Source organism: Passer domesticus, chromosome Z (assembly GCF_036417665.1).
Source record: "Passer domesticus isolate bPasDom1 chromosome Z, bPasDom1.hap1, whole genome shotgun sequence".
Classification (NCBI taxonomy): domain Eukaryota; kingdom Metazoa; phylum Chordata; class Aves; order Passeriformes; family Passeridae; genus Passer; species Passer domesticus.
The window spans coordinates 29216499-29238309 of record NC_087512.1 but is presented as its reverse complement, the minus strand read 5'-3'; the positions used below and the strand labels follow the sequence as shown (position 1 = coordinate 29238309).

Below are 21811 nucleotides of genomic sequence, written 5' to 3'. Positions count from 1 at the left end.
TGTCACTGCTCAGGGCCCATCCTCGCAGATGCTCTCCTTGGCAGGAGTTCACTAGAAGCCACTATCCATTAGCACCTCCTGGTGCTATTGCTCTGCACCCCAGCCTACCTGAGCTCCAGACTGGGTACTGCTACAACTATGAAATGCCAAAGATATAATGCAGTGGAGAGGGAAACCCTGCAAGAACCACCAGTGCTGTTACTTCTTGTTTTTTAGGGTTAGGGTTATGGCACTTCGCTTCTCCCCTGCATGGCACCACTGTTACTTCTGTGAACTTTCCTTTCTGCTTCAACGAAAACAAAACCAATCAACCAACCAAAACAACTAAAAGAAGCAGGAAACCAGGGAAAGCCTTGCACACCTTTGTGAGCAAGGTGATGCAGCACGTAGAGCACGGGGCAGTCTTTGGTCAGGTGTAGGGTCGGGTGGGTGTTCACCCTGGAGCTGTGGCTGGACAGAGGGCCCAGGGCTTCACCACTGCCAGGCCACCACTTTCCATGGACAAACACTGCTGAGGGCTTCCCAGCCTCAGTGTGCAGCCAAACCAGGCCCAGCTGCGCTGGCTGTGCCCAGTTATGGGCTCCTGAGGACACGAAAGGCATGGAGCTCCTGGAGCACATCTGACAGAGAACAACAAAAGTAACTAAAGAATTGGAGCATCTCTTTTATGAGGAAAGGCTGAGAGAGCTGGGCTTGTTCAGCCTCAAGAAAATATGACTGTGAAGCAGCCTTATTGGTGTCTGTAAGTCTCTGAAGGGACAGTGCCAAGAGGATGGACTAGGCTCTTCTGAGCAGCTCCGAGCAACAAGGCAAGAGGGCAGAAGACAACAGAGAGTGGGCAGAAAACGATGCACAGGAGGTTCCACCTGAGCATGAGGTAGAAACCTTTTTCTTTACAGTGCAGGTGCCTGAGCACTGGAACAGGCTGCCCAGAGAGGCTGTGGAGTTTCCCTCACTGGGGATATTCAAGAACAGCATGCACAAATCCTGCGCCATGTGCTCTGGAATGACCCTGCTTGGGCAGGGAGGCTGGGCCCGGTGAGCGGCTGCTCCCTCCCGCCCCGACCGGCCCCGGGCCCGCGCGGGAGGCGCAGGGCCGGCGCCCCGCGGGGCCCCGGGCCGGGCCACGTGAGCGGCGGGCGGGGCCGGGCCCGCTCTGACCCTGGCCCGTGCCCGTGCCCGTACGGCGGCTGCGCGGCGGGCGGGCGGACGGCGCGGCCATGGAGCGCGGCGGGGACACGGTCGGGTGGCGGCTCCGCGCCACCGCCGCACAGCGCGACCGCCGCCGGCCGCCGCCGCGAGAGGACGGCGACCCCGGCGCGGGCGGCAAGAAGCGGGGCGGGCGGCGGCCGCTGCTGCCGCTGCCCGAGGCGCGGGGGGCGCCGCTGGTGCTGCTGTACCTGCTGGGGCTGCGGGCGCTGGCGCAGGTGTCGCACCGGCAGCTGCTGAGCCGCCCGCCCGCCACCGCCGGGCCCCGCGAGTTCAGCGCCTCCCGCGCCAGGTACGGCGGGGCCGCCGGGCGGGGGCGGCCGGGTGGGTGGCGGTCCCTGGCAGAGGGGTCGCGTCGCGCTGTGCCCTGGCGAGAGCTCGGAGCTGGTGGAACAGCGCCTCCCCCGTAGTTTCGTTCTGGTAGTCTCGTGTGGTGCTCAGTGTCTGGGAAGGCTTCTTCGCGAGTTTTCAGTTGTTGTATGTCGAGACGTCGGGAGGATTAAAACTGTCACTTTAATTTCGGTTTTGGAGTGTTAGCGTCAGGTGTATGTTTTGATAAAAGTGTGTTTTTTCAGATATTCAGAAAAGGACATATATGCATAAATAGAACCTCGTTAAAGGTAAAATCTTTAGCTTCTCCATTCACTTTTCTGCTTCTTTTTAAATTGATGTGTTCAGATCAGAAGACCAATACTATGGCTTAATCTCATGGTAAATAGTTAAAAGTAAGTAGTACTAATCAGGCCTATATGCCCATTACAAGTTATCATCTAACTGGCTTTAGCCTCTTCTGCCTACCTTGAGTTTTGAAATAGAACCATCTACTAAAATGTTATGGTTGTAGATAAGTTACATACCAAATGTCGAATGTATTGATTTGTGTCTTACAGGGGATATCTTGACAACATTACAGCAATTGGGCCCAGAACAGTTGGAAGTCCAGAAAATGAAGTTCTTGCAGTTAACTACCTCTTAGAACAAATCAGGGAAATAGAAAGAGAAAGCACAGATGCTCACAAGATATCTGTAGACATACAGAGGCCCACAGGCTCCTTCAGCATTGACTTTTTAGGAGGCTTTACTAGTTACTATGCAAACATAACAAATGTGGTAGTGAAGCTGGAACCTCGCAATGGAGCTGAGCATGCAGTGTTATCCAATTGTCACTTTGATTCCGTACCAAATACCCCAGGTAGGTCCGTGTTTTTGTTCCATGTTTCTGTGTGTGACGTGAGCCACAGAGCTTGGCTCATGGATTTCTCCTGCCAGACAGAGTAATGCACGTGCCAACTAGTCAACTTGAAATTTGTTGTTTAGAGTGACAGGTTGATCCTGTTAAACTCAGGATTTCACTCTCACTTCCTGGTAGGCAGCAATTTACAGATGCTTATTTAGATTTGTGGGAAGTTTGGTTATATCTTCCCTTCTTATAATTCACTGCTCATGCATATCATTCATATGCTGTTTCCACCCATCATCCAGGTCTTTTCATACTTCTGTACTGATTTAATCCTGGTTTAATCCAGGATGCTTTGTGCCAGAAACTATGCCCACCCCCACTAACAAGTCTGTTTTCCCCTCCTTTTGCTGGTATCTCAGATTTTCAGTCTCATGCTTAAAATCTTATTTTAAGATTAGCCAGATTTTTTTCTTTCCACATTCAAAGCTTCTGTTACCTTGGTAGTGTGTATATCTTCCACTGCTAGTTTGACTGTCACTGTTGCATACTGTCTTATTCTTGTTCCTCTATATTTTTTAAATCTAATCCTGTTAAATTGTTATTGCAGCAAGGGTCTGAACTGCTTTGTAAATTTGTGGGTTTAACAAAGCTAGGAAGGTATGGATCTAAAACACAAAATTCGTTGTAACACTCAGCCTTAGGTGTGTGCCTGTTATTACAGTTGAAAAACACCCACAGATGGTACTCACCAACAGTGTAGCTTTTACAGGAGTTTCTTCATTTACATCCCACACACTATTTTATTTTTTTGGTGTGAGCCTTCTCTTCTAGCACATGTGACTAGTCTTCATTATTAAGGAAACAGTTGAGTGTTAGCTACAGAAACAACACTTTTGCTGGACTCCTGCCTTTTTTCTGTCCATAAATAGTATATAGAACTTCTCTTTCTCCTCAGTCATATTTGTACATCATAAGCTTCTAAAGTAAGCTTAATAAATGCATGGTTATTATACATGCCCTGTGACTGAGGAACTGCAGAGATGCTAATTACTGTATGTATAGTCTATGTATGTCTGCTTAGACTTAGAGTATTTCACAAGCCTAGTACTATGATAATTAAAAATTGTTTTCAAATTGATGTCCTATGTAAATTGTGTGTTGATTTCTGTGGATTATAAAACAGGATTATGTTTACATGAGTTAATTTTTTTACAGTTACTCGGACACTAAAATATTTCACCAGCCTTGTACAGAAGTGCCAAAAACATAGGAGTGGTTTGTATAGGATTTTACAGAAAACTGCAGAGGAGATAGAAATCATCCTGTGTGCTTGTTCTTAATCACAAAGCCGCCTAGCCATTTAAAGGCAGAGGAGCTGCTCTGCCTTTTGTTTTCTTAGTATGCCAGTTGCACATTACCTAAGCAAGAATCCTTTGTTTTTTCTTCTCCCATATTTCTTATAGCTATTTGCTTACAGCCCTTTTTTTCAATACCAAAAAGGTGGGCTTTCAACCAGAATCAGCATGACTCAAAAATCAGCGAGTAATACATTTGAAAATTAGATAATAAAATGTAATCTGCTTGAGATAAAATATAATCTGCTTGTGGTGCTTATATACACAAAATGCATGAAGGAAGTCTCAGTAAACCACTTATTTTAGAAAGTTTGTTCCTTGTGAAGGAAAAAACATAAACTCTGAAGTCCTAAAATATGTCTCTTGTTCTGATTCTACTACTCCTCAGTTTATATGGCCTATTTGATTATTTTCTGATAAACTTGATAGCAAAAACATCCTTGAAATTATTATTGCATAATGGGATTTTCTTACTTTACCGATATCTACCATAAAATCTGTTACAACCTCCTGTCAGTTTTGTTATGTATGAGGTATTGGGGTATATTTTCTCTCTAAGTTTGTGTAATAGTCTGTTACTATTTATGCATGTTACTATTTAAGCATGGCTGCTTTTATCAGATGTAAATCTGTATGACTCTTGAAGCCAATAACTTTTATTTTTCTTAGTCTCACAGCAAGGCAGGTAAATGACTAACCTCACTGTAAACTATATGTGTCTTCTGAGTTTTAATACAGCATTTTAAATAAAATAACTTGCTGTGACTATGAGCAGACTCCTGATAAACTGGGGTAGCAGTTAAGGTCCCTTTGAACTCAGAATGTTCTGTGATATTCTGTGAAATTACTGAAAACCTGTGATAATCAGAGCTTTAAATCAGGTATTTGGGTGGCAATCTATGGAAAGCTTTTGTCAGAACAAGGCCATAATTTCCGAGAAATAGGGAAGAGAATGGTGTATTGGAAAGATTTGAGGTTTACTTATTCTATGCACTAAACTAAAGATAAAACCTAAACTAAGATTTATGTTTATATTAGGAATATATTCTTTTCATAGCAGATACTTCTTAAGTTTTGCCTGATAACAAGCTTTGGAAAAGCTGCCCTTTTTATTTCTTTTATGTGCAAATTGAAGGTTTTGAGCAGCTAACAAGTGTACCCAAATACCATGCTAATGCCTGAACACACTGTTGTTGGTATCTCAGTGCATGTCAGCAACATGCCTGCCACCCAGGCCCACAGGAATGAGGTTTAAATTTCTGGTTTTTCCCAAATTTTATTTATTAGAGCGGGTGCTACAGCTTGCACCAAACTGAGGGAAGTTGGAAAATGGGAGGCTTTGACTCAAAGATGGCTGTTAATCAAGATAAAGAACCGGTCCGGTGTAGGAGGTGTGAGATTGTAGTGTTGGATGAGAAACTCAAAGACAACAGAGATTAGAGTGAAAGGGGTTTCTGCAAAGAAAGAGGATGGTGAAAAGCATCTGATAATGAAAATCTTTTAGTATAATGTATAGCTTATGGAGAATTTTAAAGGTGTGAATTCTGGAATTTGCTTAGCTTTATTATGCAGTCTTAGCTTTTTGTTACTTTGAGGTTTTGTCTTCCTAATTGAATGCATTGTGACAGTGTAGAGCACTTCAGGGTGACTTGTGTAGGAATGTTTATTTCTTAAAATTTGAGAGTGCTGTCAATAAAAATTACATCCTTATTTGTTCATGTTATATTTAGAAAAATAGATAATTATCACATTGTTTTCCTAGTAGCCTGGTTAGTCTGCTTCTCTTGAACAGTAGTGTTGGATCTGATATCTTGTCATTCACTTGCCCAACTTCTGAACATAATTTTTCTTTCCACTGGTGCTTTCAGCTAGTATAGACAGAGGGTACGAGCAGTATCAGAAAATATACTAAAGCTTAACACATTTGTACTGCAGTTATACTGAAACTGAAATAGGATAAACCATTTTTCTTCTCTTCGTTGCAAATCTGTGCATTTGTTGTAAGCCTTATTATTTTGTTGATTTTTTTAAGGTGCCAGCGATGATGCTGTAAGCTGTGCAGTGATGCTTGAAATACTTAACACGCTTTCAAAATCATCAGAGTCCCTGCAGCATGCTGTCATATTCTTATTTAATGGTGCAGAAGAAAATATTTTGCAGGTGAGAATGTGACAGAATTAGAAATTATACATCAAAGCAGTATATTAAAACTCTTAACAAATGAAAGATATAGCTTGTGTTTAATCTCTTGAAATATTCATTGATTACCTGTCTTTTCTGGGGAGAATGTGTATAATTTCAAAGGGAAACATGCAGTGGGATTAAGGATATTGTCTGTATTAGTTTAAATAAAAGACTTACATTTTCTGCATCTGTTTGTATTTTCTGCCTTGTGCCTTGAGTTATATGCAGTCTTGAATGATGAAAAATAACATTTAGGCTTGTCTGGTAGGTGTTTGACCTATATTTTTTTGTTTCCCCATCAAGGCTAGTCATGGCTTCATTACACAACATGAGTGGGCCAAGTCAATCAGAGCTTTTATTAACCTGGAGGCAGCAGGTGTAGGAGGAAAAGAACTTGTTTTTCAAACAGGTATGAGCTTGCCTTGTGTCCAATTTCTACACTAGGATAATTTGATAATAAATTATGCAGACTTGAAGGAATATTGAAAATGATTCATAAGCAAAAGACAAGAGAACCTCTGTGCCTTCTTCCCAGTCCTGTGCAGTAATTAAGTTGTTCTCAGTTTACAGGCTAAAGCACTACCACAGAAGTTGCTTCATAGGTGGGAAGCCTGTGGAGGACAGAATAATAGAAGTTGTGTTTCCCTTTTACTTCATGATAAAAAGGAGAAAAGTGTTTGGATAGTACATATACCCTAATACTCATACTTTCATATGTTCTGTTTATTTTTCTTGTAAAATCTTGGCAGGAGGATACTGACATTAGAATTCCATCTCATGCTCAGGAAGCAGCAAAACTTCTGTGTTTTGTAGGCTGCGGTTAGACCTGTGCCCCATCCTAGCTGGACTGCAGATTTTCTTGTACTGATGAAAGCTGCTTAGCTGTTTACTTGTGCTGAATGATTTAGGGGGACAGACTTTTTTCTAACCAGCAGTATTGGTGTATGATACATGATGGATTGGAAGCTTGGCTAAAGGTTGTGACTTCTTCATTAGTGCTAGGTCTTTTTGAGACATGGCTTGTCTGCTCTGCCACTGAACACAGGAGGCAACAGTGGCTTGGTTTTTTTCCCCTCAGGTGTAGCTAATTCTTTCTCTCAAGCGTGAGTCATTCATCCAACACAATTGTACTTACTGTGCACTCTGCGGGGCAAGAGTGTTAAATCTCCAGTGAGGTACTTCGTGTTATTTGTTACAGTGAGAATGCATATCCTAACTGAAGTTCAAAAAATATTTGCTGTGAGTTTTCTGCCTATCTTTTGTTAGGACCTGAGAATCCTTGGTTGGTACAAGCATATGTAGTCGCGGCCAAACATCCCTTTGCCTCTGTGGTGGCGCAGGAAATATTTCAGAGTGGCATTATCCCAGCAGACACAGACTTCCGTATCTACAGGGACTTTGGCAATGTTCCAGGTATGTTATCGAAAGGCATGTCAATGCACATTATATTTTTTTAACAACGACATTGTTCTGTGGTTGAACATCCTCAAATTTGATCTGTCTGTCACACTGGGAGGGAATTTCCTTGTTCCTTTCGTAAGGAAAGAGTTTTTAGATTGATTTGTCATATAGTTTACTAGGGATGTTTTTAGATGACTGGTGTTTTCCAGAAAGAAGCTTCATGGTAGAAGACGTTCTTGAAAATACTCCAGGAATTAACAGTACTCTATTAAATATTCTGTTTTGAAACATTTTGGTACATGATGTTAATAACCTGCTTGCAGGAATGAAATGTCTGTATCTAATGGATAAACCAAAATCATCTTTAAAGATAGTGACATAGTCATTAATGCATTTTCATTACCCTTGGGTTTTGTTTGGTTGGGGTTTTTTAGTTGTTGTTTTTGTTTGGTTGTTGCGGGTTGGTTTTTTTCCTTACTGGTGTTGGTGTTTTGTATGAGGCATTTGGTTGTTGGTTTTTAGGGGGTTTTGGTGGGGTTTTTTGGTTTTTTTCCATAATCAAGGACAGGGCAGAAGCTTTTTGGTTTTGCTGATCTGTTTACAGGTTGCTGTCATTTCTGTGGAAAATGAACAGTGGGAAGGAAATGTAAAATATTCACTCGGTGAACACAGTTCAAAAGACTGTAAACTTCTGTAAAGTCCTTGTTGTCCAGGACAGGTTGTTGTTGGCGTAACTTTCAAGCAAAGTGATATTTTTGAATTGATTGTTAGTACAAAGCAGTTGTTCTGGCGTATTCTCTACTGTTCTGAAGTATGCTTCTAGTCTGAAAATAAAGTAGATGATTTTGTATAATGTCTTCTTTGTTCAGAATCGTACCTCGATGGTAAATGATTTCTTACTGACCTCTGGGGATTTTTTTATAAACCAAAAAAAAATAATTAAGTTTAACAACTGCTTTGTTCCTCAGAATTGAGACCTAATTTGCCAAAAATTGTGAGAATTCAGATTGCAGGTAGCAGCTTTTTGTATATGCAGCTGAACAGGTGAATGGACTATACTGAATGTATAACTAATGAAGCAGAGTAACCTTTGAGTTTTGGTAAATACTTTTGTTTACACATTAGAAGTACAAAGAGCGCACCTGATATTTTGAGAAGGTGCTCTGTAGTTTCACAGTGCTGCTTTTTATTACTTTTCAGCATGAACATTTATTGAAGTGTTGCAAGTAAGCATTTGGCAAGCACTTTGTACATCTTGTGCATGAGGCTGAGATGATCTGGTGTTTTCATGTGTTTCTCCAGCTGGGTACAGATATCATGGAAGTGGGTACATGCAAAAGGACAGACACTTTGTAATGTTTCAAAGCTGTTGTGTTTTAAAGACACTAGAAGTCCAGTTAGTTTTCCTTCTGTAAATAAGACTACTTTGTTAATCTCTAAGGATAATGATTGGGTTACAAAGTAGAGCAACATTTTCTGTGAAGTATATGGGAGGCTTTCACGTATTTGTTTTGGGGTTTTAGGACCGTATAGATTTTAAAAATGCTGCTTTTTTTTTTCTGTAGGAATAGATTTGGCTTTTATTGAAAATGGCTACATTTACCATACAGAATATGACACATCAGATAGAATTTTGACAGATTCCATTCAGAGAGCAGGTTGGTATTCTAAGTATTCAGTAATTTTCCAAATAGTAGTATTGTAGCTGCTTTTTCATTTTGCTGTAAGACTGCTGTAGTATAAATTAATAATTTTAATTACACATTTAGTGCATGTTGGTTGTGTTCTCAAGAACACAAAGAATTCACTGAATACATACATTTTAAATAAAAAGGCAATATATTTGGTCAACTTGGGAAGATAAATTTTATCAGCATCCAGTGGTTTTAGGTTCCACAGTTGCTTTCAAATCAAAGTTATTGTCTCTCCATTGATACCTGATTATTGAGCATTCTGTGTTCCTTTTATCTCACTAAGTCCCATTATTGGTTAATGTTTCTCATCAGGAGCTTTTGAGTAGGTTGGTGGCATAGAGACTGATCTACCAACAGAGGTTTTTGTTTTAGAATGGACCTCAGTCAAACTTATGTGGTAGCACACAGACTGGGTAAACAGGATTTATTTTCTATAACAGGTTGTGCTCATAGTAGGCTATTTGGCGTTGAAGAAATTGATGGAGACCTTTAATTTCCCAGGAAAAGCTAGCATAATCCTAAATGCCTCCAGGATTTTGACTGTTCACTCTTCAAAGTTATACAGAAGCCAGCCTAGATGACCAGCATGAATTAGGTTTTTAAACACTTCCTTGCACCAATTTAGCTGCAGAACAGAAAATATCACTTTTCAATTCCTATTGGAAAGATGATTTTAGTGGTCATGATGGTTATATGTAGAACTTGTCCCACTAAATGTATCAGATTAAAAAACAAAAAAAGACCAAATTTACAGCCAGTAAGCACTTTTAATGGTCTGGTAAAAGCAAAATGAAAGTTGAGAATGATTAATCTCATTTGGTTACCTGTGTTTTGGCTGTGTGGAAGCAAAAGGTGATTGGTGCCTGGAGGCTATAGAGTAAAATAGTGGTCTTGTCTTTACAGTCATATAGGGAAGGAAAGGCAGGCAATTCATAGTCATGAAAACCTGGAGGAGTCACTTAGTAGTGAGAAGAAGAGGATGAAGATTAAGAAATTATAAACTCTTCTATGGGTTACCCTTCAAGTCCAGTGCTAAATATCAGAAGTGAAGAAGAGTTTGTGGGTGGAAAACCTGACTGTTGCTTTCACGGAGGTGGTCTCTAAGTGCATGAGACTTTCCAAGTATACTTATTTTGACAGTTGGATAGAATAACTCATGAAAATACTATTCTATGTGTACTGTTAAATACCTGTTTGAGTATAATCATTTGTGTATTCATGTCTTCGTTGAGGATATTTTTATACAATTTTTCAGAATGGTTATATTAAAAATGCTGTGTGGTGATTTATTAACGTTGATAAATTATACTGTGTGTCTGCTCTTTTAATAGGTGACAATATTCTGGCTGTCCTAAAATACCTAGCTACATCAGAAAAGTTGGCTAAATCTTTTGAGTATCGACATGGAAATGTTGTGTTCTTTGATATACTTGGTTTATTTGTCCTGGCTTATCCAGCTCGTGTCGGCACAATTATGAACTATATTACTGTAGCAATTGCTTTTTTTTATTTAAGCAAAAAAGTGCTACAGCCAAAACCCAGAGGTAAGTCTAGGTGAATTTGTTTTTTGGTTTTTTGAAATTTTTTTGGGTATGGGGTTTTTTGGGTTTTTTTGTTTGTTTGGTAGTTTTTTGGTAGGGTTTTTTTTTTAGCGTTTTTGATTTTTTTAAATTGCATTGCTCTTCAACAAATAGCAATTACTAGATGCAAAAGTGTAAGTGAAAAAGTGTTCAGGCCATTACAGCATCTGGTTAGCTGAACTTCAGAAATAGTGTAGGTGTGCAGCATGCTGTAGGAGTTGTTTTGTGCTTAAATCTTGCATCTGAATATTAATGACAGTGAAAGAATATGATAGGCCTAGATGTCTAGCATTTATGAATCATGATTTTGTCTCTTATCATTTCAGGAAGATTAAAATGTAATCTTTTAAAGATCTGGAAATTGAAAAAAAAATTGCCAAGTATCCATAATTTTTTTTTGTTAATTCAGATATGATGTCAGAACTGTGTTTCTTCAACACCTGTCTATAGACAGGACCAAGTAAGGAAAAAAATGGGGAAAATGACAGCAAAGTTTAATAGACAGTGTCAACCAACTTAAATCTAGTTAGACCTTAGTATGTGTAGGAACATGCCTATTTAAAAGAAGTAAGGCTTAAGAAATCACACCCACCTCCTCCTCCAAATCCAGAAAATATTTTTAGAATAAGAAAATACTACAAAAAAACAACTCAAAATTTTTTGTTGTTTTTGGGGGGAACGAGGAGAGGGGTTTGGGATTTTTTTGGTGGTTTGTTTGTTTGGTTTTGTATTTTTTCAGGGGAAGTTTTTATTTTGGTTTGGAGTTTTTGTGATTGTTTTTTGTTGGGTTTCTTGTTGGGCTTTTTTATATACTTAAAAGTGGAACTGTGGCCCCACCAGCCCCCTAGTAAAATTTTTGCTACCAAGAAAGCTGTAACCTGCAAAATACGCCAGTATTCTGGGAATAAACATTGCAGCAGGGATGTGTGCAAATAGAAATGCAAAGAATTAGACTAAGTGATGCAAACTATGCTGTTAAGATATCTTCACAGGGAATCCCTTTATTTTCGTCATTAAAGTAGTTACACTATAGGGTAATTAAAGTTTTGATGATAGTCTGCAGTAGAATACACAAGTGTTGAATGAAGCTTCTTTTTTTTTCTTCTTCTTCGTAGCTGTTCATAACCTGAAGAAGTTACTGACTGCATTCAGCTTAACCCTGACAAGCTGGGTGTGCACACTGGTGGCAGTCCTCATGGTGGCCGTGTTTGTCTCCTTCATTGGACGGGCTCTTTCTTGGTACACCCATTTCTATGTTTCTGTGTCTCTCTATGGCACCGCAGCTGCAGCTAAGCTCATTCTTGTGCACGTGCTAGCCAAGAAGTTCTTCTACAAGGTAGGCAAGGCTTTGTTGTTATTGTTGAAGGGCAATGAGGTGTTTAATCTGTGGAAGACAGATTTGAGCTGCTTAAAAAAAAAAAGCAAAAAGTTTTCAGTATTTAAAGTGTCACTGTGAAAAATTGCTTCCTCTAAACTTAGAGATTGTTGTGCTAAATCAGAGAGGTAAGAGCTATGTGATTTAAGGCAGCTTTGACCTTTAGGAGATGTTTAGAAAAAGGCAGGAGCCTTTGTGACTTAGGTCACAGCAGTCCCAGGCAGCGCCACAGGCTGGGGCAGAGTGGCTGCAAAGCTGCCACAGGAAAAGGAGCTGGGGGTGCTGCTGACAGCAGCTGAACATGAGCCAGCAGGGCCCAGGTGGCCAAGAAGGCCAATGGCATCCTGGCCTGGACCAGCAATGGTGTGGCCAGCAGGAGCAGGGCAGGGATTGTCCCCTGTACTCAGCACTGGTGAGGCCACGCCTCAAATCCTGTGTTAGGTTTTGGGCCTCTCAGTACAAGAAAGTAATTTTGTTGCTGGAGCTTGTCCAAAGAGGAGGGCAGTGGAGCTGGGGAAGTGCCTGAAGCATAAGTCCTGTAAGGAGCAGTTGAGGGAGCTGGGGTTGCTTAACCTGGAGGCTCAGGGGGACCTGATCACTCTCTACAACTGTCTAAAAGGAGGGTATAGCCAGGTGGGGTTTGGTCTTTTCTCCCAGACAGCCAACAACAGGACAAGAGGAAATGTCAAGTTATGCCAGGGAAGACTCAGATATGATGTTAAGAGACATTTCTTTATGGAAAGGATTATCAAGCTCTGAAACAGGCTGCTCAGGGAAAGGGTTGGGTCACCATCCCTTGAGGTATTTAAAAGATGTCTAGATGTCGCACTTAGGGACGTGATCTCAAAGGTATTTTCCAATCTAAACAATTCTGTGATTATTTTGATTTATAGTTCTTTTGACCACAGGTGGGGATAGAACACAGCTCTTGGTTGTCTGTGTTTTTCTCTGCAATAGGTCAAAGTCATTTAGGCCCCTGCAAAACTCAGTGAGGATTTGGTGTGTGACTTTCCCGTTGCTGTCATTTGTCGTGATTTCTGTCTGTTTAGCTGTTTTGCTTAAGATTCTCTTGTATGGACTGACCAATTCAATTTAACTTGTATAATAATTTCGTAATTATAGATTATAACAGTCCCATATGATTTTGTGTGAAATATTAATAGTTTTGAGTTATCTGATAGATGACACTCTTCCAGGGCAGAAGTTGACTACTTAGGCCTGCTAGGTTGAGGTTTTACGTGCAGTAATATTTAGTCTTGTTGTTCCACTTGCTGTTACTTATATAATCTCAGTCATTTGGGCGGGTTTTGGATGAGGGAATTTAGGAAGCCTAAGTTGTCATCCAAATACAAGTATTTGAAAACGTTTTAAGAACTTCATGCCACTTGGTTTTATGAAAAGTTCTGAGTGGATCCATTGTGTCTTTTTCTGGAAGCAGGTTTTTTGAAATTTTTTGGGGAAGGGAACTGTTAAGTGGTACACTTGTATTACTAAATACATGTATTTGGTGTTTTCCCTTGGTGGAAAAGATGAGCCATTTATAAAATAGATGCAATGTTACCATTTTCCAGTCATCTGGATGAGCTGGCTGTTACTTTCATTAGCTGTTAAAACATTTCAAGCTCTAGATCTACTTCATGCCTACTGATTGCCTAATCATCAGATCAACCATCTGAAAATCAGAAGTGTTGCATGCTATAGCTTGCACCGCACTGCACAGTTAATGTTACTTCTGTAACTTGCATTTGACTTAAAAGTTGCATAAAAATTTTGGAAGCAAATTTCTTCCTTGGCTATCAGAGGCAGTGCCTATTCATGGCTCAACAACTTGTGAGTTGATAAGCTTAATGTTTTGAAATAGGTTTGGCAACTTTTATGTTTCTTCACCCCCCTCTTTTTTTTTTCTTCTCACCCTGAAACTGAAGTAGGTGCTTTCTGATAACTGTTCATGCAAGCAGTCCCTTGTGCTGCTAGCAGGATTTGCACTGCAAACACTGCAGGATTTCCTATATAACTTTAAAAAACCCCAAAGCAAATCATATTTTTGACGGTTAAATTTCTTCTTTGCCTGCACCCCCCCACCCCCAGAAACATATCTGCTGTTGTCTCTCATATGATGTCTTTTATTCAAAACAAGTAACATATTTTAATAAGCAGACTTCTGAAGTGACAGCATGTGGCATGACCTAAAAAGGCACCAGTATAATATTTGTGCACTAATAACAGCACTTGTGTAAGAAGTCTTTTAACAACTGTTCAAAAACAAGTTTACATTCTCAGGAGGTCCCGATAGTTTTTCACCTGTAAGTATTACACAGTTTTTTAATATGCTGTGTAACTTTTTTTTTTTTTTTTTAAAGAGTCTCTTTGCTTGAAACACTAGCTTTGTGTATTCTTTGGTACTGTCATTGGTACATTCCCTTCCTCCTTCTTCCCCAGTCTATATAATCTCTTTTTCAAGTTAGGTCAGCAGATTTAGAAAACTTAATAAAAAAATACACTGTCATGGATAATTCTGCATGGTAAGAGGATGGTGAGATGATGCCATTCAAAATTGTTTTGTCCAAGGAAAACAATTTTATGCAAGGAACGAGGATTTTTCTGTGTTCTTATGAAATGGGACCTATGGAATGTGCACAGTAATGAAATGTATTTACTTATTTTTGTTACAGAATGTGAATGAGCAGTTCCTGGCAGATGTTTTTTTTGATGCCTCATTGATGATTTGGTCAATAGCATTGGCTGTTATAACTCAGATGGGCCTTTGTTCAGCATTCATTTGTACATTATGGGTAGCATTTCCCTTACTCACTAAGCTGATGATCCACAAGGAATTCAGCCAAAAAGGTATGGGTTTTGAGGGGCAGATACTATGTTTCTAAACTTGTACCTCTACTCTTATTTAAGCAAAAGATATTGCAAACATTGATTTTGAGTAGTCAAATTAAATAAGTCACATTTTTGTAATGAAAAAAGTGTTCTTGAGCTAAAGACAATTTGAAAGTGTGAGAAGCTTTAAAAAATACACTGAAAAACATCCCAGGTCTCAGGTTAAAAGAACAGTATGTGAGTATATTAATAAGTGATCAGAATTTTGATGAACAGTAAAGGTTCATAAAAGTATTGTAATAGTTAAATTATGCTTGGGACAGAAAACGTGTTTCAGGTTTTTTTTGTAATACAAGATTAATTTAGTGGTGGTTTTGAAAATTTTATACTGGTGTTGGTTGTGTAAAATGAGGTCTTCCCATATCCATGTCAGGAATGAGGACCAGTACTGTGTATTTGGACTTGCAGCAGTATATCCTTGTGGATATATCAGTAAAGTTGTGTGTTATGTACTTTTAAGCTTCTACTTTTATGTCTTTTGTTTTTTCCTGTTTTGTATAGGTGCCACGATAAAGTTTATTGTGATGTACATGCTGGGGATGTTTGTTCCCTATCTGTATATGCTATATCTTAGTTGGACTGTGTTTGAAATGTTTACACCTGTCATGGGACGAAGTGGTTCAGAAATTCCACCAGATATGGTGTTGGCAGGATTTATTGTGATCTTCACTATGATCCTGTCTTCCTATTTTGTAAGTAGAATTTGGAAATGTTGTTTAAAACCCTTAAGCTTTCTCTATAGTTTAGAATAAGATGGGTTTTTTAATTAATACTGGAAGTTAACGATAATTTGACAATATCTTAAACGTTACAGGAAAGCTCTAGAGCATATGTCAAAGATTCCACAGTTTGTGCTGGTCAAAGAAAGATCATTGAAGCAGAGCTTATATTGCTCTATGGTGATGTAGTAAAGACTGATGTAAAATATGAAATGTAATGCTAAATTTTGAGTAGAGATTTGATTTAACTACAATATATGACTGAACAATACATGTACAAACTTCGAAAAGAGTACTCAGGGCTTTTTCTGCTGCCATAGAACCTGGAAAGATTTTGGTTAGTTTTTTTTTGTTGGCAGATGTTTTAAAAACAAGAAAATTCTGAAAGTTCCAGGAAGTACTCACTTTATTCCTTTTCATAAAAAAGAAATCATCTTAAAAATACTAATTTTAAATACTGAGATTAAAAAGTAGTGTCTTGTATGAAGTGGTACTTGCAATTATGTCTTTTTTATGTACCTTCAGTTCCATAATTGAATTTTAGAGTTATACAAGTAGTGGTTTATATCTAAGTGTTGCAGTTTTATAACTGGACTGTTTTTTTATTCTCTAGATTAACTTCATTTACCTTGTCAAAAGTACAAAAACGACGCTAGTAACTTTAACTACTGTGTTTGTAGTCACTCTGATTCTCGTTTGTAGTGGAATCTTCTTTCCTTACAGTTCTGATGCAGCTAATCCAAAGCCTAAGCGAGTCTTTCTCCAGGTAAGAAAAGTTCTGCATGTTATATTGCCTCTTTTGGTTGCAAGAATGTTTAGTTTTTTCAAGGTTTAATATCCCCTTTCTTTCTTGGTTTAAAAGCTCTAATGATTATTCCTGGATTTGAAACAATTGCTAGTGTTATCTTGTTCACTCTCAGTGTTCAGCTCATTGTCTCAGAAGAGCAGGGTGTTTTGGGGGGTTTAAGTGGGTGAATTGTGTAAATAATGGTAATTTAAAAAGTCATTGTGGTTTGAGGTGGGCTAAAACAGTCCTCTTCTGATGGTTTTTTTATAGTATGCTTCTTACCTGAGTAATTCTTGCATTTATATTCATAAATACTCAGATATGTGTTCAGTGCTGAAAAGTCTACTGAAAATACAGTAGACCTTAAGGATTCACACAGAGGATATTTCTGACTCCTGCAAACTCCAGAGGCTCCATTACCTTTCTGCGTTCGTTGTTTGTTTTTTTTTTTTTTCTTCTAGCATACAAGCAGAAGATTTCATGATCTAGATGGAAATGTGGTTAAAAGTGACTCTGGTATATGGATCAATGGGTTTGATTATAATGGAATATCTCACATAACTCCCCATGTACCTGAAATCAATGACACCATTAGAACTCCATGCGAGGAGCAGGCTCCCTTCTGTGGCCTTCCTTGGATTCTGCCAGTCCATTTCATGTTCCGGTTTGTGTGAACTCTGCTTCACTTGAGCACATTACTGCTAAGTACAGGGGTCGTTTATGAAGTTTCACTTATATAAGAGAATTAAAACTAAGGATAATCTGGGTCTAAAAGTAAATAATCCTTCCTCTGTGTCTTCTGCCACGGGTCTGCTGCAGGAGCTGTGGAAGTTGATGTGTGGAAATTAAATGTAAGCACCAGAGGAGAAAAAGGAGAAGGGGGGGGCCTCCTAAAGGACAGTTCAGAGGAGGATATATGTCTTCTTCCTTCTTCCCTTCCATCTCTGCAGCTGACAGCAGAGGATGTTTGGAGTAGCAGGTCTCCACAGAAGGAAACCAGCTACTGTGGCTATTCTCACATCACAAGAATCTTGAGAGCAAAAGTTTTAGCTGTTTGAAGGTGAAAATATTCTCACTCATTTGTTTTGTAATTTAAGGCAGATGAAGGTAATGAATTGATACACTGGTGACTATTTTTCTATTAATAAGCCCTTTAAATATTAGTCTGGCCAAAAGCTGATTTTACCTGCCTTCTGCTAGAATCAACACCTTTTGAATATTTCTTGTAGGAGCAGCACAGTCTGCTGTACTATGGAGAAACTTCATGTCTTCTGATGTTTAGTACCTCAGGGTATTGCATTGAGAATAACTTGAAACTTTTTTTTCTCCACAGGAAAAACTGGTATCTTCCTGCTCCAGAAATTTTGCCAAGGCGCCCCATTCAGTTTAAACTTCTGTCCAAGAAGCTGATGCCTTGGAACTCTGTGAGGTTAAGCTTCGAAGTATCTGGTGAGTGACTGAAACTTCTGGTTTATGATGTGTATTTATTTTTATGCCCATAATAAATCAGGCTTTGACTGCAGTACTGCAGGTTCTAGTGCCGTTCCCAAGATAGTGAGCTTTCTGAGATTGGCATGCATTAATTCAGTTTCATAGCACACTAGAAGCTGTGAGTAGTGTCTTGCAATTCTTATTTCTGGGGCTGTAACCTCATCTGTCATGAGTAAGTCTTGATTGTTTTACAGAAGGTCCTTTCTAAGCTAGATCTTGTAGCATTTTACATGTTGTATGTATAAGAATTTTTTATATTTATTATAAAATGTATTCCTCTGTTACATCATCTTCTCACTTACCCCAGTGCTTAGAAAAAACTGGAGCATCTTCTGTAGAGAAGACGTTTCTGTCATGCTTGGGAAGACATGAATAGTGGTTCAAGGATGCCCTGCTGTTCCGTGGGAAAGCAGTGGTTGCTGTGCCTCTGCCTGTTGGTACATGGTCACGCCTCTCTGTCCCCGCAGGCCCGAGCCACATGTCCCTGTACGTGCGGCCGCACGCGGGCTCGGCGCTGTCCCGATGGTCCCTCGGGGATGGAATGCCTGTCGCCAGCCTGGGGGGAGACTACTTTGTGTTCTACTCCCGCGGGCTGCACGCAGCTCCCTGGCACTTCTGGGTGGAACTGACGGTGAGTGCGGCACCGCTGGAAACTGGTGATGCCTTGGTCCATCCTCTTCCCACCATGGCTGCATTCCTGTGTGAAAAATGTCACAGTAACTTCCTAATGCTTTGCTTTATTTGGTAGAACTTAATTCTAGTATCCCTCTTTTGATAGGTCAGCTTTATAGATCAGCTCCCATGTATTTTCCATGAGTAGTATTTTCCACCAACAGCCAAAGGAAAAATATTTTTTTCTGCATGGTCTTTGATCATAAGTTTTGATTTCTCTGATCTTAACCTCACAGTTGCTGAAGTTTTATCTCTACTACTGTTATTTCAGAGTTGGTTTTTTTATTACTATGAGTAGTTCCTTTCTCTTCTTTTGTTTGCTTGGTTTTGGGAAATTATAGAATCTTGGTGGAAAATGTACATGTTGTGAAGCTGAAGAGAGTTGTAAAAGCTTTGTTTTCTAAATTTTCTTCTACATTCTTTTCAGTTGGAAGCAAGGCTTCCAGCCTTACTGTTTGAGTCAGATTTATTTTCTGCCTCCCCACCCTTCTAACTTGCAAAGGAATAATTTTTTGCAGACCTGTATGTTTTTACTATAGGTTTAGCAGTATGTTTTTACTATAGGTTTGACACTTACCCTTCAAGTAAATATTACAAGTATCTTTGAAAGTTCAGAAAGTCCATTTTTCCTTCCCGCACCAGGCAGTCTAAACACAAGTAATCCTCAAACGGTACTTCATAAAGCAAATTGGAGTCTTGCAAGGCTTGTCACACTTGAGTCTCATAGAGGCAAAGCTAGGCAGAAGGGGATTTGCCATAGAGGGATCAGGTAAATACTGTGTTGGAGTGCATATCTTGATTTGTCAGCAAAACAGATACAAACACTGAAGTAGGAGCACGTGGAAGCTGTATAACACATCAGAGGCACTGTGATCTAAACATCTCGTTGCCAGTCCATTTCAAATTGAACTTGTCATGTAATCAGACTGATATGTTGAAGATAAGGAGTGTCTTAGCATAGAGGACAAAGGATGGATTTTGTTGCATAGATACTGTCTGTAGAAAACTGCATCTGAATTGATCTATGTTGAAGTGTCAGGAACAATCATAAAGACTGTGTTCTCCTTTTCTCACTTTCAGGCCCCAGAGAAGCATTCTGATGGAATAGTCTCCCTTGCCATAGCAGCACATTATTTTTTTGGGGAAGATCAAAAGTCACCTCAACTGTATGCCTTACTGGAGAGGTTTCCAAGCTGGACATTTTCTTCTGGCTGGTCTTGTACCTATGACCTTTTTGTCTTTTAATTTTGACAGCAATGCTGCAGGGCTAATAGGGTTATCTCTGATGCAGTATGCCTTTGTGGCAAGCACTTTCTAACAAGACACCAGAGACTTCAGCAAGAATTTAAAATACTTCAGCAAAAGGTGTTTCTTTGGCAGTTTGACTATTTAAAGACTACTGCTGTCTTGGGGATATAATTATACTTTTCTGAATGCAGTTCACCTTGGCTCTTCCACTGAAGTGGCAGTTTGGCTAGTGGGTTTCTTTAAATGAAAACTGCACTTGACGAGGTAATATTATCATAATAAATAGTGGCAATTATAATGGGAGGGCTCAATGGAATTATTTTGATACTGTGTAAAATAAAACTGTACTTCACTGATACATGGAGTATCACCTATCAATCCTATCCGTCCTATTCAAGTCTGATCTCCAGCTAAAAGGTATTTGTTCTGGGAGCACGGCAGAGGTGGCAAAGTCCCAAGCATTACTTTTGTCACTGGAAGTCGCTGAAAGCTGTGGTGCTCATGTAGGTTGCGTTGAGTCCTTGGTAAATGCACAATACAGAGAAGTCAGTATGATGATGGGGCGTGGTAATTGTTTATCCAAATGGTATGTTTCTGTTAAAAAACTTAGTCCTACCCTTTTTCTTGTGTCTTTGGTGTTACAGCATGAGTGGCTAAGTTCAACCTAACTACCATCTTGTGGTTTTGTTCCTGTTGGGATCTTTCACTAGCAGCACATGAGCATGTGACTTGCTCTCTCATATGTAAGAGTGCTAAGTCCTTACTCCTTTAAGTGGATGTCTTATAGTTAGTCTACTTTAAATTTTCAGTTTTCTTCCAATTTATTAGAATTGGCTAATTTTGGTATCTCCTCTGGAGAAACTTTTGGTAGTGTGTCAGTATTGCACTTGCTAATACATTTTACTATTTCTTAAAATAAGGTCTCCTTTCCTTAAGGAAAAGCACCTAAAAGAGTAATCTTGAAAAGATGTCTAATCTGGATTGCTCTTATTTTATTTTCATAGGATGGATTTTATAAATGTGTTTTAGAGTATTTTCCAATTTTAATTGGCAAGCTTTGAAATCAGAAGCTACTGACCTCATTTTTTATACTTGCCAGGTTTTTAAGGTTTTTTGGTGCGGTGGTTAATAGTTAAGGGTAATTTTTGAAATTCAAAGAACTTGATGTATCTGAAGGAACTTAATGTTTTTTTCCAAATTATATATAAAACATTTGGCTATATCAATGTCATGCTACAAATTTAAATGTTTTTTTTAATCTCATGAGCATTGCCTAATGTCATGCAGAGCATATTTTGTGCAGGCATCATCATTTCGAGTAGAAACATGCTAGTACTGGTAAGTTTGCAGAGGACATGAAAGAAAATTGTATGACAGTTAATTTGTGTGAGCTGCGATGGATAACAACTCTCCAGTCAGGTATTTTTCCTTTGGGTTGTTCTGTAGTTGTGTGTAATAGTGGAAAGAACCAGTGTGATTGATTGCAAGGGACATTAACAAAGACTGTCAACTCACTCATGGACTAGGGTAAGACATGTAATTACTGTATTCATAATGAACTGGCCATCAGTATCTTAAAACCTGTGAGTTTATACATTAATGTGCATTAATCATCACTCACTTGATTGTATCTGATTTGAAAGTACAATCCCTATATTATTTAAAAGTGCTATTAATGATTTGAAAATCAGAGTTATGAACTAAAACTCCTGTGTCTTGAATCTCAGCGAATGTGTTGTACTGTACTCTAGCTGATGCACAGCTAGCTAACTAAAGCTGCACTGATATTTACCATCTTTCTCAGTTTTGAGTTTTGTGTTTTGCTTTTGATTTAAAGCTTTGGAAGTGCTGTGTGAAGAATTCATACTGGGAGCCAAAAATATAAAAATGCCTGTTGGCAATTTCTGAAACTTTAAGTGAAGCAATAACTTCTGCTGTCTCAGGATGTAATCCTTGTTAAATAAATTTATTATGAGGTATATCTGGTTTGTTGCAAATTTCTGTCTTTGTAAATAAAAGCAAAACTT

The 21811-nt window shown here is 39.2% G+C and overlaps 1 protein-coding gene across 2 annotated transcripts; it reads left to right on the top strand.

The window, feature by feature from the left end:
* Positions 1 to 833: 833 nt before the first annotated feature.
* ERMP1 (endoplasmic reticulum metallopeptidase 1) lies at positions 834 to 21763 on the top strand. 2 transcript variants are annotated; one of them, XM_064402970.1, is made up of 15 exons: positions 834 to 877; positions 2100 to 2401; positions 5777 to 5904; positions 6232 to 6337; positions 7195 to 7341; positions 8895 to 8987; positions 10355 to 10567; positions 11719 to 11939; positions 14651 to 14825; positions 15369 to 15559; positions 16200 to 16352; positions 16835 to 17037; positions 17707 to 17822; positions 18332 to 18495; positions 19617 to 21763. In XM_064402970.1, the coding sequence occupies exons 1-15, from the start codon at positions 849 to 851 to the stop codon at positions 19779 to 19781; spliced, it is 2406 nt and encodes an 801-aa protein (XP_064259040.1). In that variant the 5' UTR covers positions 834 to 848; the 3' UTR covers positions 19782 to 21763. The 2 variants fall into 2 exon arrangements, with proteins under 2 accessions (XP_064259040.1, XP_064259039.1); XM_064402969.1 differs by lacking the exon at positions 834 to 877 and adding an exon at positions 1194 to 1501.
* Positions 21764 to 21811: the final 48 nt, after the last annotated feature.

What these genes read in the sequence shown, in the direction of transcription:
- ERMP1 (XM_064402969.1), top strand. Translation starts at nt 1,221, where the DNA reads ATGGAGCGCGGCGGGGACACGGTCGGGTGGCGGCTCCGCGCCACCGCC. An exon ending in GGACTTTGGCAATGTTCCAG is followed by an intron (nt 7,342 to 8,894) that starts GTATGTTATCGA and finishes TTTTTTCTGTAG; the next exon opens with GAATAGATTTGGCTTTTATT. An exon ending in TGATCCTGTCTTCCTATTTT is followed by an intron (nt 15,560 to 16,199) that starts GTAAGTAGAATT and finishes TTTATTCTCTAG; the next exon opens with ATTAACTTCATTTACCTTGT.